Raw genomic sequence first — 16,816 nt, forward strand, 5'->3', positions numbered from 1 at the left:
CTGTTGGTGGGAATGCAAGTTGGTACAGCCACTTTGGAAAACAGTGTTGAGGCACCTCAAAAATTTAAAAGTAGAGCTACCCTATGACCCAGCAATTGCACTACTGGGTATTTACCCCAAAGACACAGATGTAGTGAGAAGAAGGGCCATATGCACCCCAATGTTCAGAGCAGCAATGTCCACAATAGCCAAACTGTGGAAGGAGTCGAGATGCCCTTCAACGGATGAATGGATCAAGAAGATGTGGTCCATATATACAAAGGAATATTACTCAGCCATCAGAAAAGGTGAATACCCAACTTTTACATCAACATGGATGGGCCTGGAGGAGATTATGCTAAGTGAAATAAGTCAAGCAAAGAAAGTCAATTATCATATGTTTTCAGTTATTTGTGGAACATAAGGAATAGCATGGAGGACATTAGGAGAAGGAAGGGAAAAATGGGCGGGGGAACTGGAGGGAGAGATGAACCATGAGAGACTATGGACCTGAGAAACAAACAGGGTTTTAGAGGGGAGGGGGGAGGGGGGATTGTTTAGCCCGGTGATGGGTATTAAGGAGGGCACGTACTGCATGGAGCCCTGGGTGTTATACAAAAACAATGGATCGTGGATCACCACATCAAAAACCAATGATGTATTGTATGGTGACTAACATAACCTAATAAAATAAAAAAAGAAAGTTCTTAAACTTTGAAATACTTTTCCTGTCAGTCACAATTTAAAAACAGTTTTTGAATTACACTATTTAAGGTACATAAAAACAGTACATTAGACTTTGTGTTCTTAATCTGTTACGTTTTAAAATATTCCTTTTTATACCACTGCTTCATAATATTTTTTGAAGTGTCCCCCTTTCAAACAGGGATATGTATCTGTCTACTTCTAGGGTTTAGACCTGGCTGACCAGTTTTCTGCCAGTAAGTTGTATGTCTTTCGCTTTCTTCTGAAAAAAATGTGTAAAGAAGTGCAGCAAATATTTAAGATTTCTATTTTTAATAGAACAGTGGACTCGAAATTATAGTCTATGTCTATGTACTTGTAAATAAAATTCATAAAATGTGAACGGCTTACATTTCAGACAGTTTTTATCTCTTTTAATACTTGGACTAACAATGTAATACTTCCCACCTGTATTTTGTAATGAATTTACATTTCTAGCCTTTATAATTTTTTGATTAACTAGCATATATTTAGATGTCTCTCTCTTTCTGCAATGCATCTGCTCAGGCGAGTGATAAGTGTGACATATACATACACTGGGCAATGTCTTCTAAAATTTTTTTCAGTAATGGTGAAATAATCTGAAAATCTAAACACGATTAAAGACAATCTAAAATTGTGCTGCACATACAAATGTGTATATATACATGTATACGTATATACATACACACATAGAAACATGTACGTGGTCTGCGGCCATACCACCCTGAACACGCCTGATCTCATCTGTTCTCGGAAGCTAAGCAGGGTCGGGCCTGGTTAGTACTTGGATGAGAAAAACATATATGTGTATATGTAAATGGAGAGAGAGGGAATAAATTGATAATTTTCATAAAAGGGATTGAAAATCCTACCCTGGACTCAAGAGTAGAGCCCATTCAATTAGAACTCAATTTAGAATCTGTTAACTTTCGACTTCAGACAATAGAATAGGCTGGATAGGTATATATACAAAAGTGTTAAAAAAAGTAGTAATGCTAGGAATCAAGTAGATTTCCTATAACAAATAATATTTTGATGGTGGTTATTGTTTACTGTATGGCTGTATTTTTGTGAATTAATACCATCTCACTGGTTATGAAACTATAATACAAAGATTTGTTTCAGACTTTAGTTCAGGGGTGCCTGGGTGGCTCAATTGGTTAAGTGTCTGACCCTTGGTTTCAGCTGAGATCAGGGTCCTGGGCTCAAGTCCTGTGTGGGGCTCCACACTCAGCAGGAAATCTGAAAACTCCCTGTCCCTCTTGCTCTGTTCCCTCACCACCTCCTCTCCCTCAAATAAATAAATAAAATCTTAAAAAAAAAAATTAGTTCAGAAGTCCAGTGAAAGGAATAGTTTGGACTCCCTCCCACTTGAAAAGCCTTAGGTAGGACTATAAATACAGCATGAAATCTGGAAAATGTCTCATTATAAAAGGAAGCCCATATGTAAATAACAGAATTTTACCAGAGGAGGTAATGCAGTGACTGGTAATATGTGTGGCTTTGAGTTCAAGCGTCCAGATGTAACATGCATAGCAAGTTAGTTTTACTGTTTTGAGTAACATTTTCCTTATCTGTAAAATGGGGATTAAGGTCAATGGAAGAGTAATAAAGTACAGAATGATATGAATTACTGTAAACTCTCAATAGTAATGTGCTTCTCAAAAATTTTTATAAATTTTTTAGTTGAGGTATATTGACATATGACATTATATTAGTTTCAGATGTATAATATAATGATTCCATATTTGTATATATTCTAAAATCACCCCCAGCAATAAGTCTAGTTAACTTGCTACACATATGGTTACAAAAGCATTTCTTCTTCTGATGAGAACTTTTAAGATGTACTCTGTTAGCAAGTTTCAATAGCCATGTGGTGTATTACATAACCATGACTGTAGCTTTGTATGTTTTGATCCCTTTCATCCATTTTGCCCATCCCACTGCTAACCACCCAATCTGCTTTTTGTCTCTATGAACGTGGTCTTTTTGTTTGTTTGCTTGTTTATTTTTAGATTCTATGTGTAAGTTAATACTGGCTTTGTTTTTCTGTGATCTATTTCACTTAGCCTAATGCCCTCAACATCCCTGCAGGTTGTTGCGAAAGGCATTAGTGGTGTTCTTAGATTCATTATCTTGTATGTACCTATTGTAGATATTTATATTGTGCTTACCATAAGGTTTACATATAACAACTTATATTTATAACAATACATTAAGTTGATAATAATGTAAGACAATATATTCTAAAGCTCTACATTTTAATTCTCTCTGCATTTTATGTTTTTATGTTACATTTTTCATGTCTGTCCTCTTGATAATTATACTGTGTAGTTATTTTTACTACTTTTCTCTTTTAACCTTTATACTAGCTTTATAAGTGATTAACCCACTGCCTTTTATAGTCTTTAACTCTACCTGGGCAATTTATACTTTCCTATGTTTTTATGGCTGAGTAGTACCCTTTCTTTTCAGCTTAAAGAAGTCCCTTTAACATTTCATGTAAAGCCAGTTTAGTCATGACAAACTCCTTTAAGCTTCTGCTTATCTGGAAGATTCTTTACTTTTCCTTCAATTCTGAATAATAGCTTTAGCCTGGTAGGTGTTCTCGTTTAGTTAGAAGTTTTGTTTTTGTTTGTTTTGTTTTGTTTCCTTTCAGAACTTTGAATATATTGTGTTACTCCCTTCTGGCTTGCAAGGTTTGTCCTAAAAAATCTGCTGATAATCTAATAGGGTTCCTATGTATAATAAGGTTTTTTTTGTTGTTTTGTTTTCTCTTGCTGCTTTTAATAATCTCTGTCTTTAACTTTTAACATTTTAAGTACAGTGTGTCCTCGTGTGGATGTCTTTGGGTTCATCTTCGTGGATCTCAAGGTCTTTTTCCTTCCCCAGGTTAGGAAAGTTTTAACCTACTCTTTTTAAAATAAATTTTCTTCCTCTTTCTGTCTTTGTTCTCCATCTCAGAGTCCTATAATGCAAATGCTAATCCACTTGACGTTGTCCCGTTAAGTCCCCTCAGCTATCTTCACCTTTTTTTATTCTTATTTTTCTTTTTGCTGCTCTGATTGTGTGAGCTCCACTGTTCTTGATACAGAGTTCACCAACTCTTTCTTCTACCTCACCTAGTCTGCTGTTGAACCCCTGTAGTGTATTTTTCAGTTCAGTTATTGTATTCTTTTTCTCTTTGGCTCTTTTTTATATTTTCTGTCTCTTTGTTAAAGTTCTCACTGTTTTCAACCATTCCTTTCCCAAGTTCAATGAGCATCTTCATGACCATCACTTTATACTCTTGATCAGGTAAATTACTTATTCTGTTTCATTATGGTTTTTTATCTTGCTCTTTCCTTTGAAACGTATTCCTCTGTTTCTTCATTTTTCTTCACTCTGTCGTGGTTTCTGTGCAGAAGATGAAGCCGCCACCCCTCCTAGTCTTGAAGGAGTGCCTTATGTGGGATGAACAGTGGAATTCAGCAATGCCCTACGTCTTGGTTGTCTGTCAAGTCTTCGTGATTATCCAGTGGCCTATTTGTCCCTTCATGAACTCACAGTTGTTCAGTGTTCCAAGACCTGCCTACTTTCATTGCCACTTTAAGCAAGGCAGAGATAACACAAGGAGCTGGGGAGGCAGAAGGGCATACCTCCTATCTACAGAGTAATCCAGCAGGCCCCTGCCACTCACACCAACCCTTTAAAATTAATAAATGAGATTGGACACGTTTCAAAAGGGCTGCTTGTGTGTGAACTCTTTAAGTCCCATTCCTCAGTGCCCACAGGACTCATAGATATAAACCCCACTGGTTTTTGAGGCACCTGGGTGGCTCAGTTGGTTAAGCATCTGCCTTCGGCTCAGGTCATGGTCCCAGGGTCCTGGGATCGAGCCCCGCAACAGGGAGCGGGGAGCCTGCTTGTCTCTCTCCCAATCCCCCTGCTTGTGTTCCCTCTTTCGCTGTGTCTCTGTTTGTCAAATAAATAAATAAAATCTTTAAAAAAATAAATAAACCCTACTGGCTTTCAAAGAGATGTTTTGGGGGCTCATCTCTCACATACACATCTTACAATTTGGATCCCTGATGTGAGGTACAAACCCTTCATTCCTTGAGAAGAAGTTCTGGATTTAAGTTCCTTCTCTGTTGTGGATCAGTGTGCACAAGGAGCTAGGGATTTATCATCAGATTGTGTCTCAGCCTCTCCTACCTAGTTTGATGTTTCCCTTTTCTTTGCCCAATGTGAACAACTTGCTCACTAGTTTTTAGGTTTTTTTCAGTGTATATTGTTCCATATGTACCTGTACATTTGATATTTGTACGAAAGGTGGTAGATGCAGGATCTTCCTAAGTGACCGTCTTGAACCAGATAATTGTAATTGTGCATTTTTGTAACATAATGTGCCTCTTATGATATGACATAAAAACTCACTATAACTTCAGAATTGGCTTTTAAAAGCTATTTTGATTTTGTAGAAACAATAAATTACTAAAAACTTTCCCCCTAAATTTTAAAATAATACAGGTAAATGGAAATATGCGTAAATGAATTCTCCAAAAGCCTTTATTTGGTAAAATTTACTATTACAGCATTTTTGATGTTTTTGTTTCTAGAATATTTTTCACTATTAAAATTACTAATGATCCTTAGGAGCTTTTATGTGGATCTTACCTGATAATATTTACTATACCAGAAATGAAAACTGAGAAATTTTGAAAAATATTTAATAAAAAATTTATTAAAGGATAAAACACCCTCATTATATGTTAAACATAAGGAACTTAGAAACTATGAAAAATAATTGTTTTCTAAAAAGCATATTAAGAAGAGTGTAATTGTTTTACAGTTTTGTGTTTAATATATGACTTACCAGAAGACAGCTACTGAGCAGTTGGTATGATGTATCATTTTGATAAATATATGAAGAAAATCTGGCTTATACAGATATGTTGTTGAGAAAATGAGCCTTGCTATGTGCCTGAAATGATCTCCAGGATCCAAGTGTGGTCCTTGGATCACACTTTGAAAACCATTGTTTTAATATATGCTATTCAAATTTAAAATTGGTCAGATATGGCTTTTGTTAAAAAGGTGTTTTAGTAGCAGAAAGTACTGTGGTTCCTCCATGACTGATTTTTGTAACAGAGTAGTGTGTTTCCTTAAAGACAAAAGGAGTTCTACACGGAAACATTTTTAAATTCTGTTTGCATCCAGGAGAAACAAAGACATGATAGAATTCATGTTTATTTTTTATTTTTTTAAGATTTTATTTATTTGACAGAGAGAGACACAGTGAGAGAGGGAACACAAGCAGGGGGAGTGGGAGAGGGAGAAGCAGGCTCCCCGCTAAGCAGGGAGCCCAATGCAGGGCTCGATCCCAGGACCCTGGGATCATGACCTGAGCCGAAGGCAGATGCTTAACGACTGAGCCACCCAGGTGCCCCAGAATTTATGTTTATTTTTTAACTTTTAAAGTAATTCTCAGTGGGATGTCTTCCATTTTCTAAATTGGTGGTATATTAGTTTGCACACCAGTAATAGCCAAAACTTTTTAAAACTCTGGCTCCTGTCAAAGTTCATCTCATTCTGGTTTCCTCTTTTTGAGGATGGAGAAAGCTACTGTTTTAAGGATTCTTATCACTTGCCTTACTCAAAAAATACCATTATTTTGAATTGTATCTGAGTATTTCATTGTAAAGGCAAGCATATTCATTCATTCTATGTCATCCGTGCCTATATGTGCTGGAATCTAGGCAATGCATTTTCTATAGTGGGGGGAAAATATCATTCTAGAGAATTATAAAGTGGAAAAAAGTAGAAAGAAGAAAAAAAATACTTCCAAATTCATGCCCTAGGGGACAGCCATAGTTGCTATTTTGTTTTATTTGATTGTGGTTTTTTAAAATTTTATTTCATTATGTTATGTTAATCACCATACATTACATCATTAGTTTTTGATGTAGTGTTCCATGATTCATTGCTTGCGTGTAATACCCAGTGCTCCATTCAGTACGTGCCCTCCATAATACCCATCACCGGGCCAACCAATCCCCGCACTTCCCTCTGCTCTAGAGCCCTCACTTTGTTTCTCTGAGTCCATAGTCTCTCATTGTTCAACTCCCCCTCCGATTTCCCCCCTTCATTTTTCCCACACTATTATCTTCTTTTTTTTTAAACATATAATATATTATTTGTTTCAGAGGTACAGCTCTGAGATTCAACAGTCTTACACAATTCACAGTGCTCACCATAGCACATACCTTCCCCAGTGTCTATCACCCAGTCACCCCATCCCTCCCACCCCTCACAACTCCAGCAACCCTCAGTTCGTTTCCTGAGATTAAGAATTCCTCATATCAGTGAGGTCATATGATACATGTCTTTCTCTGATTGACTTATTTCGCTCAGCATAATGCCTTCCAGTTCCATTCTCGTCATTGCAAATGGCAAGATTTCATTCCTTTTCATGGCTGCATAATATTCCATTGTATATATATACCACCTCTTCTCTATCCATTCATCTGTTGATGGACATCTTGGCTCTTTCCACAGTTTGGCTATTGTGGACATTGCTGCTATAAACATCAGGGTGCACTTACCCCTTTGGATCACTACATAAATACTCTGTATTTACTACGTAAATACTCTGTAGTGCAATTGCTGGGTCGTAGGGTAGCTCTATTTTCAACTTTTTGAGGAACCTCTATACTGTTTTCCAGCGTGGCTGTAACAGCTTGCATTCCCACCATCGGTGTAAGAGGGTTCCCCTTTCTCTGCATCCCCGCCAACATCTGTCATTTCCTGACTTGTTAATTTTAGCCATTCTGACTGGTGTGAGGTGGTATCTCATTGAGGTTTTGATTTGGATTTCCCTGATGCCGAGCGATGATGTTGAGCACTTTTTCATGTGTCTGTTGACCATTTGGATGTCTTCTTTGGAAAAATGTCTTTTCATGTCTTCTGCCCATTTCTTGATTGGATTATTTGTTCTTTGGGTGTTGAGTTTGAGAAGTTCTTTATAGATTTTGGATACTAGGCCTTTATCTGATATGTCATTTGCAAATATCTTCTCCCATTCTGTCAGTTGTCTTTTGGTTTTGTTGACTGTTTCCTTTGCCATGCAAAAGCTTTTTCTCTTGATGAAGTCCCAATAGTTCATTTTTGCCCTTGCCTCCCTTGCCTTCCGTGATGTTCCTAGGAAGAGGTTGCTGTGGCTGAGGTCAAAGAGGTTGCTGCCTGTGTTCTCCTTTAGGATTTTGATGGACTCCTGTCTCACATTGAGGTCTTTCAACCATTTTGAATCTATTTTTGTGTGTGGTGTAATGAAATCGTCCATTTTCATTCTTCTGCATGTGACTGTCCAATTTTCCCAACACCATTTGTTGAAGAGACTGTCTTTTTTCCATTGGACATTCTTTCCTGCTTTGTCAAAGATTAGTTGACCATAGAGTGGAGAGTCCATTTTTGGCCTCTCTATTCTGTTCCATTGATCTATGTGTCTGTTTTTGTGCCAGTACCATACTGTCTTGATGATAACAGCTTTGTAATAGAGCTGGAAGTCCGGAATTGTGATGCCACCAGCTTTGCTTTTCTTTTTCAACCTTCTTCTGGCTTTTCTGGTTCCATACAAATTTTAGGATTATTTGTACCATTTCTTTGATAAAAGTAGATGGTATTTTGATAGGGATTGCATTGAATGTATAGATTGCTCTAGGTAGCATTGACATCTTCACAATATTTGTTCTTCCAATCCATGAGCATGGAACGTTTTTCCATTTCTTTGTGTCTTCCTCAATTTCTTTCATGAGTATTTTATAGTTTTCTGGGTACAGATTCTTTGCCTCTTTGGTTAGATTTATTCCTAGGTATCTTATGGTTTTGGGTGCAATTGTAAATGGGATCGACTGCTTAATCTCTCTTTCTTCTGTTTTGTTGTTGGTGTATAGGAATGCCACTGATTTCTGTGCATTGGTTTTATATCCTGACGCTGTGGGGTTTTCATAGATGGCTTTTATGATAGTGAGGTATGTACCCTCTATCCCTATACTCTGAAGCGTTTTGATCAAGAAAGGATGCTGTAGTTTGTCAAATGCTTTTTCTGCATCTATTGAGAGGATCATATGATTCTTGTTCTTTCTTTTGTTAATGTATTGTATCACTTTGAATGATTTGTGGCTCTTGAACCAACCTTGCAGCCCAGGGATAAATGCCACTTGGTTGTGGTGAATAATTCTTTTATTGTACTGTTGGATCCTTTTTGGAGGGATTTTGGTGAGAATTTTTGTATCCATGTTCATTAAGGATATTGGTCTGTAATTCTCCTTTTTGATGGGGTCTTTGTATGGTTTTGGTATCAAGGTAATGGTGGCCTCATAAAACTAGTTTGGAAGTTTTCCTTCCATTCTGTTTTTTGGAACAGTTTCAGAAGAATAGGTATTAATTCTTCTTTAAATGTTTTGTAGAATTCCCCTGGGAAACCATCTGGCCCTGGGCTTTTGTTTGTTGGTAGATTTTTGATGACTGCTTCAATTTCCTTAATGGTTATAGGTCTGTTCAGCTTTTCTATTTCTTCCTGGTTCAGTTTTTATAGTTTATACATCTCTAGGAATGCATCCATTTCTTCCAGGTTATCTCATTTGCTGGCATAGAGTTGCTCATAATATGTTCTTATAATTGTTTGTATTTCTTTGGTGTTGGTTATGATCTCTCCTCTTTCATTCATGATTTTGTTAATTTGGGTGCTTTCTCTTTTCTTTTTGATAAGTCTGGCCAGGGGCTTATCAATCTTGTTAATTTTTTGAAAGAACCAGCTCCTTGTTTCATTGATCTGTTCTACTGTTCTTTTGGTTCTATTTCATTGATTTCTGCTCTGATCTTTATTATTTCTCTTCTCCTGCTGGGTTTAGGCTTTATTTGCTGTTCTTTCTCCAGCTCCTTTAGGTGTAGGGTTAGGTTGTGTGTTTGAGACCTTTCTTGTTTCTTGAGAAAGGCTTGTGTTGCTATATACTTTCCTCTCAGGACTGCCTTTGCTGTATCCCAAAGATTTTGAACAATTTTGTTTTCATTTTCATTGGTTTCCATGAATTTTTAAAATTCTTCTTTAATTTCCTGGTTGACCCATTCATTCTTTAGTAGGATGCTCTTTAGCCTTCATGTACTTGAGTTCTTTCTGACTTTCCTGTTGTGATTGATCTGTAGCTTCAAAGCATTGTGGTCTGAAAATATTCAGGGAATGATCCCAGTCTTTGGGTACCAGTTGAGACCTGATTTGTGACCTAGGATGTGATCTATTCTGGAGTATGTTCCATGGGCACTAGAGAAGAATGTGTATCCCGTTGCTTTGGGATGGAATGTTCTGAATATATCTGTGAAGTCCATTTGGTCCAGAGTGTCATTTAAAGTCTTTATATCCTTTGATCTTTTGCTCTGATAATCTGTCCATTTCAGTGAGTGGGGGTATTAAAGTACCCCAATATTGTATTGTTGTCTATGTGTTTCTTTGCTTTTGTTATTAATTGCTTATATAACTGGCTGCTCCCATGTTAGGGGTATAGATATTTACAATTGTTATATCTTCTTGTTGGATAGAGCCTTTAAGTATGATGTAGTGTCCTTCCTCATTTCTTCTTATAGTCTTTTGTTTAAAATCTAATTTGTCTGATATAAGGATTGCCACCCCAGCTTTCTTTTGGTGTCCATTAGCATGGTAAATGGTTTTCCACCCCCTCACTTTCAATCTGGGGGTGTCTTTGGTTCTAAAATGAGTCTCTTGCAGACAGCATATTGATGGGTCTTGTTTTTTAATCCAGTCTGATAGCCTGTGTCTTTTGATTGGGGCATTTAGCCCATTTACATTCAGGGTAACTATTGAAAGATAGGAATTTAGTGCCATTGTATTGCCTGTAAGGTGACTGTTACCGTATATTGTCTGTGTTCCTTTCTGGTCTATGTTGCTTTTAGGCTCTCTCTTTGCTTAGAGGACCCCTTGCAAGATTTCCTGTAGGGCTCGTTTTGTGTGTGCAAATTCCTTCAGTTTTTGTTTGTCCTGGAAGCTTTTTATCTCTCCTTCAATTTTCAATGACAGCCTAGCTGGATATAGTATTCTTGGCTGCATATTTTTCTCATTTCGTGCTCTGAATATATCATGCCAGTCCTTTCTGGCCTGCCAGGTCTCTGTAGATAGTTCTGCTGCCAATCTAACGTTTCTACCATTGTAGGTTACAGATCTCTTATCCCAAGCTCTTTTCAGGATTTTCTCTTTGTCTCTGAGACTCATAAGTTTTACTATTAGAGGTCGGGGTGTTGACCTATTTTTATTGATTTTGAGAGGGGTTCTCTGTGCCTCCTGGATTTTGATGCCTGTTTTCCTTCCCCAAATTAGGGAAGTTATCTGCTGTAATTTGCTCCAATATACCTTCTGCCCCTCTCTCTCTTTCTTCTTCTGGGATCCCAATTATTTTAATATTGTTTCGTCTTATGGTATCGCTTATCTCTCAAATTCTGCCCTTGTGATCCAGTAGTTGTTTATCTCTCTTATTCTCAGCTTCTTTATTCTCTATCATTTGGTCTTCTATATCACTGATTCTCTCTTCTGCCTCATTTATCCTAGCAGCGCCTCCATTTTTTATTGCACCTCATTAATAGCCTTTTTGATTTCTACTTGGTTAGATTTTAGTTCTTTTATTTCTCCAGAAAGGGTTTCTCTAATAACTTCCATGCTTTTTTCCATCCCAGTTAGTATCTTTAAAATCATCACTCTGAATAATGTCCGTATTGAGTAGGTCTCTGGCAGTCGGTACTGCTTGTTCTTGTTTTTGAGGTGATTTTTTCCATCTTGTCATTTTGTGCAGGGCACAATAGATGAATGAGAGAACAAAATGCTAACAGGGTACCAACAACCCCAGAAAAATATACACTAAACAAATCAGAAGAGACCTGAAACCGGGGGAAAGAAAGGGAAAGAAAGAAAAAAGAAAAAAAAAAGAAAAAAAGATAAACAAACAAAAAAACAAAATATGATCAAATATGATTGGGCTGGTGCATAGATCAGTTCCACACACTAGATTTTGGGCATATTTTGGTTTGTTAGAAGAAAGTTCCTCCCAAAATTTTAAAGAAAAACTTATAGATGGACAAAAATAAGGGTAAATATGATGAAGGGATGGAATATGACTGTAAATATGGAAAGTATAAAAGATTTTATAAAAGGAATTGATAAGATAAGAAGTTGGCTGAAAAAAGAAAGAAGAGGATTTTAAAAAAGGTGGGGGGAGAGAATGTGATCAGGCAGGAGACTAGAACAAAGCCATACAGTAGAGATATAGGGTATATTTTGGTCTGTTAGAAGAAACTGTATCTCAAAAATTTAAAGAGTGAACTACTTATATATATATACCAATAATAAGGGTAACTAGTATGAAGGGATAGAATATGACTCTAAAAATGAAAAATAAAAAAGATTTTTTAAAAAAGGGATTGATAAGATGTTGGTTGAAAAAGGGAAAAAGAAAAATTCAAAAAACAAAAAAGATAGTTAAAAAACAAAAATTAACTTTGAAAGACTAAAGAATCATGGTAAAAAAGCCATGGATTCTATGTGCAGTATTCCCCTGGTGCTGGAGTTCTGCCATTCTCATTGATCGGTAAACTTGGTCTTGGCTGGCTGTTCTTGGTGATCTTCTGGGGGAGGGGCCTGTTGCCATGTTTCCCAAATGTCTTTGCTGGAGGCAGAACTGCCCCACCCTTGGGGGGCGCTGGGCTAAGTGATCTGCTTAGGTTTGCTCTCCAGAGCTTTTGTTCCTGCAAGCTTTCCATACAGCTTTGGAGGACGAGGGTGAAAATGGAGGCCTCCCAGTCTCTACCCCAGAGGAGCTGAGAACTCGGGGCCCCACTCCTCAGTGACCTCCCAGATAAAAGCAGTCAGTCACTCCCATCTCCTTGGTCTCTGGCCGCACTCCGTGCTCACCTGGCCTGTGACAGAGCGTTTCTATCTCTGGCACACGACCCTGTGTGGAGTCTACAAACCCAGCAGATTCCTGCAGTGTGCTCCAAAGCCACTCCTCCCAGGGGAGGAAGGGGAGTCTCCCCGGATCTGCTGCTTGTTGGGTCTCTGGTGGAAGAGCAGTGGCCTCACTGTGCCATGGATCCCGGTTTTTGGCAACCGTGAGCTGAGAGCCCACTCCTCCGCTCCATCTCTGCAGCCAGCTTCCCTGCTTCAATACTTGGGAGCTTTGCCGCACTCAGGTACCCTCGGTCTTCCTGTGACTCCGAGCGTCCTGAGAGCACACTGTCCCACGAGGGTTCCACCCTCCCCCGCTCCACCCACTTAGCCACTGGAGTGATTTCCCTCAGTGGAGCAGACTTCTAAAAGTTCCGATTTTGTGCTCTGGTGCTCTATCACTTGACAGAAGTGGCCGTTGGAGGCCCCTCCCCCGCCATCTATCCTCCCCGAATATGGACTTGGATTCACTTCCCCGCACATCCTACTTTCCAGAAGGTGGTCGCTTTTCTGTTCAGAGAGTTGCTGCTATTCTTTTCTACCATCTCCTGTTGAGTTCGTAGGTGTTCAGAATGGTTTGATCCTTATCCAGCTGAATTCCTGGGACCAGACAAAATTTAGGTCTCCTCCTCCTCCCTCATCTTGCCCTGGGCTTGATTGTGGTTTTTTAATTCTATTGATTATTGGTATTAAAATTGCATTTATTTTTGCCTGGACAAGAGCCAAAGATGAGAAAAGCAAATTTGCTCCAAGGAATTTTAGTAGATTTATACATGTTCACCATTTGGACTCACCTTCTAGGTTCCCATCCATGTCTCTCTCCACCTCTGTCTACTCGCTCTGTCTTCATCCACTTACCAGTCATCCATCTGCCTGTCTATTTATCCCTCTGTCCAAGCATTCACCCACCCAACCAACTTATATAATGGAGCAGACTATCACTGTTCAGCATTATAGGGGTATAGTCTTCAAACATGACTAAATAGTCTCTGTTATCTTGGAGTTTATGACATATACATTCTTTTAGAATTGATAGTCATTCAAACCTGAATCACTTTTGGGGAATTATAGTGGAATTTCTTGTTATGGAAAAATATACTCATTACCTCTGAAATCCACTAATGGACTGTTTTCTTACCTATAGGGTACTACTTCAGGAAAAAAAAAATTGTCTACTTGTGCAGCTGGAAGAGGCTACCTGCTTAACATCTTATCTCCAGTCTCAGTTAAAAAGGTAATGACTTTAAAAGACAAAGATATATTTAATTACGCTGTTCTAAAGACAAGTCCATGGAATTCATAATTCCCTTTAGTTTAGATTTTATTCTACCATAGCTTGGAAACTGAAGTAGTGTGAACACAGAATGTCAAAGTGGATACATTATGTTTTTAGGACAAACTGTTAATATATAATTAAAGGAATATGAACTGAATTTGGCTTTACAATAACAAATGTGAAGTCAAATTTATCTCAAGATTTTTATTATTTAGGTTACAGCTAAAGAAGTATGACATCTAAATATATGCACAGTTACATTTTTATTTTTGATTTTAAAAGATAAGAATATTTTAAATATAAGGAAGGTTTGGATGCCCATTATAGTCCACATTTTCATATACTATATTGTGAAGCATATTAAGAGTTTATATATATTAGTTTTTTCAAAATATACTCCTGACAATGCCAAGAGGTAGGAACTGTTATTATTACACTAGTGAGAAAATAGGATCTCCAGAGGTTAAATAATGGTTAAATGTCCTTAGCTAGCACATGTTTGAGTCAGGAATTCAACTTAGGCAGTGATATTTTAGATTTGTTCATTTTAAACCTTGCTATAATTGAAAACATGCTGTGTGCTAAACATGTTATTTTTTGTGTCACAGACCATAAAGTCAAAGTAATTTAAGGAATTAGTAAACATTGGTGTGTTTTTCACAACAGTAGGGAGAAATGGTTTTGTGTGGAATTAGGCAACACCAGGGAAAGGTTGGCTTCTGTTCTTCCCAATTCAGTAATGTCTTCAATTTTTTCAATTCTGTTACAAGTTGCTGAGTAAGAAACATTTTTCATCTTTTAATTTTGAAATAGGAAAGAGATGCCAGTCAGCATTTTATTGGCAATCAATATATTTTGGTACCAGCGTAGAACATTAATATTTCCCTAAAGCACAATATGGTTTGATGGATTTATTCATAAATTAGCTATTTTTTAAAAAAACAAACACAGTTGATCAAAAACTGCTAAGTGTAATGAAATTAAATGGGGCTCTGAATCCTAGTTATGAAGACTAATCACATTATGTTTGAACTTAGTTTTTTCTATAATAGGTATATTCTTAAACATTTAAAAAATAGTGGAAAGTTGTCTTAACTTATGTGATATAGCAAAGTAACCCAGAGTTTAGCAGCTTAAAGCAACAAACATTCATATTCTTGTAGTTGCTATGTCAGAGCAGTAAGACTTGAGTGTAGAAATCCATTTCTAAATCCATTTCTAAATGAACAGCAACACAGGGTTGCTGTTCTCCACTTGTCATCTTGTAGGACTATATGGTCTGACCAATGTCCTCAAAAGTTGCAGCAAAAGGAAATAATAGTGCCACAGAATATCTCAGAGGGAAGCCAGTATTTTGGGAACCTAATTCATGAAGTGACATTCTATCACCTTTGCTATATTGTATTTGATTTCAAGTAACTCTTAGGTGCAGTTCATCCTTAAGGTAATGACTTCCTAATATAAAAGTAATTTACAAAGAAGTCTATGTGTCTTTCATAGGTAAATAACTTAATTGAAATCACTGTGCCCTGACAAGGTGCAGGAGAGTTTGTTGTCTCCAAATACCCAGCAAAATGGCGGGAGGCATTCACTTAACATTTTCAAACCTGAATTTTCTCATTTCAAAGAGAAATTACTCTGTATGCAACTCTCGATCTTGGGGTCTTGAGCTCAAGCCCTACTTTGGGGGTAGAGTTTACTAAATCAAAACAAAACGAAACAAAGAATTTGCTCTGGATTGTAGGTTCACCAAATTCTTTGTACTTTTTTTTATGTCCAAATTGTTAGAATCTTTTACTGAAGTTTAGAGCATGATGTATCGTCTGGTACTCTAACAGTAGTATTAACAAATTATAGTAGATATTTTTATAGGTAATACTAATGCTAAATGATGATTACAGAGTTAACTAGAGGCAAGTAAGAGTAGGTTCAGGTTACGGAAACAGTTTCGCATTTTGAAGTAAATTATTGCCCCTCCTTCAAGAGAATGGAGAAATGTCAAAGTAAAATGATGGAGGAAAATAAGAATGATAATATTTTTAAGTGTATTTTCTACACTTTGTGTATTCATCAGAATTAAAAAATTGTCACCTAGAGATCAACAAAGGTGTTCTTAAAGATTATGAGAAGAATTATTCACATTAAGAAAAGTAAGTCAATTCCTGGTCTCTAAGCTTACTTATTGAATGTCCTTAAAATACTGAGGAAAAAAGGAAATATTAATGAGGTACCTTATAAATTATCATAGGTGGTTAAAGATATGTCCAGTTAATGAATGGTTGAGACAAAATTTTGTTTCCTCTGGAATAGACCAGATGCTGGGCTTTTCAGTGGAGAACAGCAGGGCTCAAGCACAAGTGTTCAGGCTACTTTTCTTTCCTTTTTTTTTTTTAACTTTTTTCCTGCTTTGCAGATATTTATTTTATTTTATTTATTTTTAGTATAGTTTACACAATATTATATTCATTTCAGGTGACAAACATGCTGATTTGATAATTCTATGCATTATTCATGGCTCACTGTGATAAATGTAGTCACCATCTGTCACTATACAATGTTATTATAATAGAGGTATCTCTCGTTTCAGCCTGTCCGCCAGCACCCTGACTGTGTCTTCGGGGAGCAGCCGCGGGTCCCTGGCCTCCAGCCGGGGCTCGCTCGCCTCCAGCCGCGGGTCCTTGAGCTCTGTCAGCTTTACCGACATCTATGGCCTCCCGCAGTACGAAAAACCCGACGCCGAGTGTGGCCAGCTTCTGCGCTTCGATCTCATTCCCTTCGACTCCCTGGGACGAGATGCCCCGGTCTTAGATTCCCCGGTCCCCTCGGGCTTCCACAAGCAGAGGCGCTCC

The 16,816-nt window shown here is 37.5% G+C and overlaps 1 protein-coding gene across 1 annotated transcript in view; it reads left to right on the plus strand.

The window, feature by feature from the left end:
* The window catches only part of LOC110591784 (protein WWC3-like), a gene marked incomplete at its 5' end in the record, with an annotated part of 91,250 nt that overhangs the window by 23,651 nt on the left and 50,783 nt on the right, over positions 1–16,816 (plus strand). Inside the window, 2 exons of the mRNA XM_044912037.1 lie at positions 13,836–13,925; positions 16,555–16,809. Coding sequence (XP_044767972.1) covers positions 13,836–13,925; positions 16,555–16,809 — 345 coding nt within the window. The remainder of the gene's footprint in view (positions 1–13,835; positions 13,926–16,554; positions 16,810–16,816) is intronic.

Source organism: Neomonachus schauinslandi, chromosome Y, assembly GCF_002201575.2.
Source record: "Neomonachus schauinslandi chromosome Y, ASM220157v2, whole genome shotgun sequence".
Taxonomy (NCBI): domain Eukaryota; kingdom Metazoa; phylum Chordata; class Mammalia; order Carnivora; family Phocidae; genus Neomonachus; species Neomonachus schauinslandi.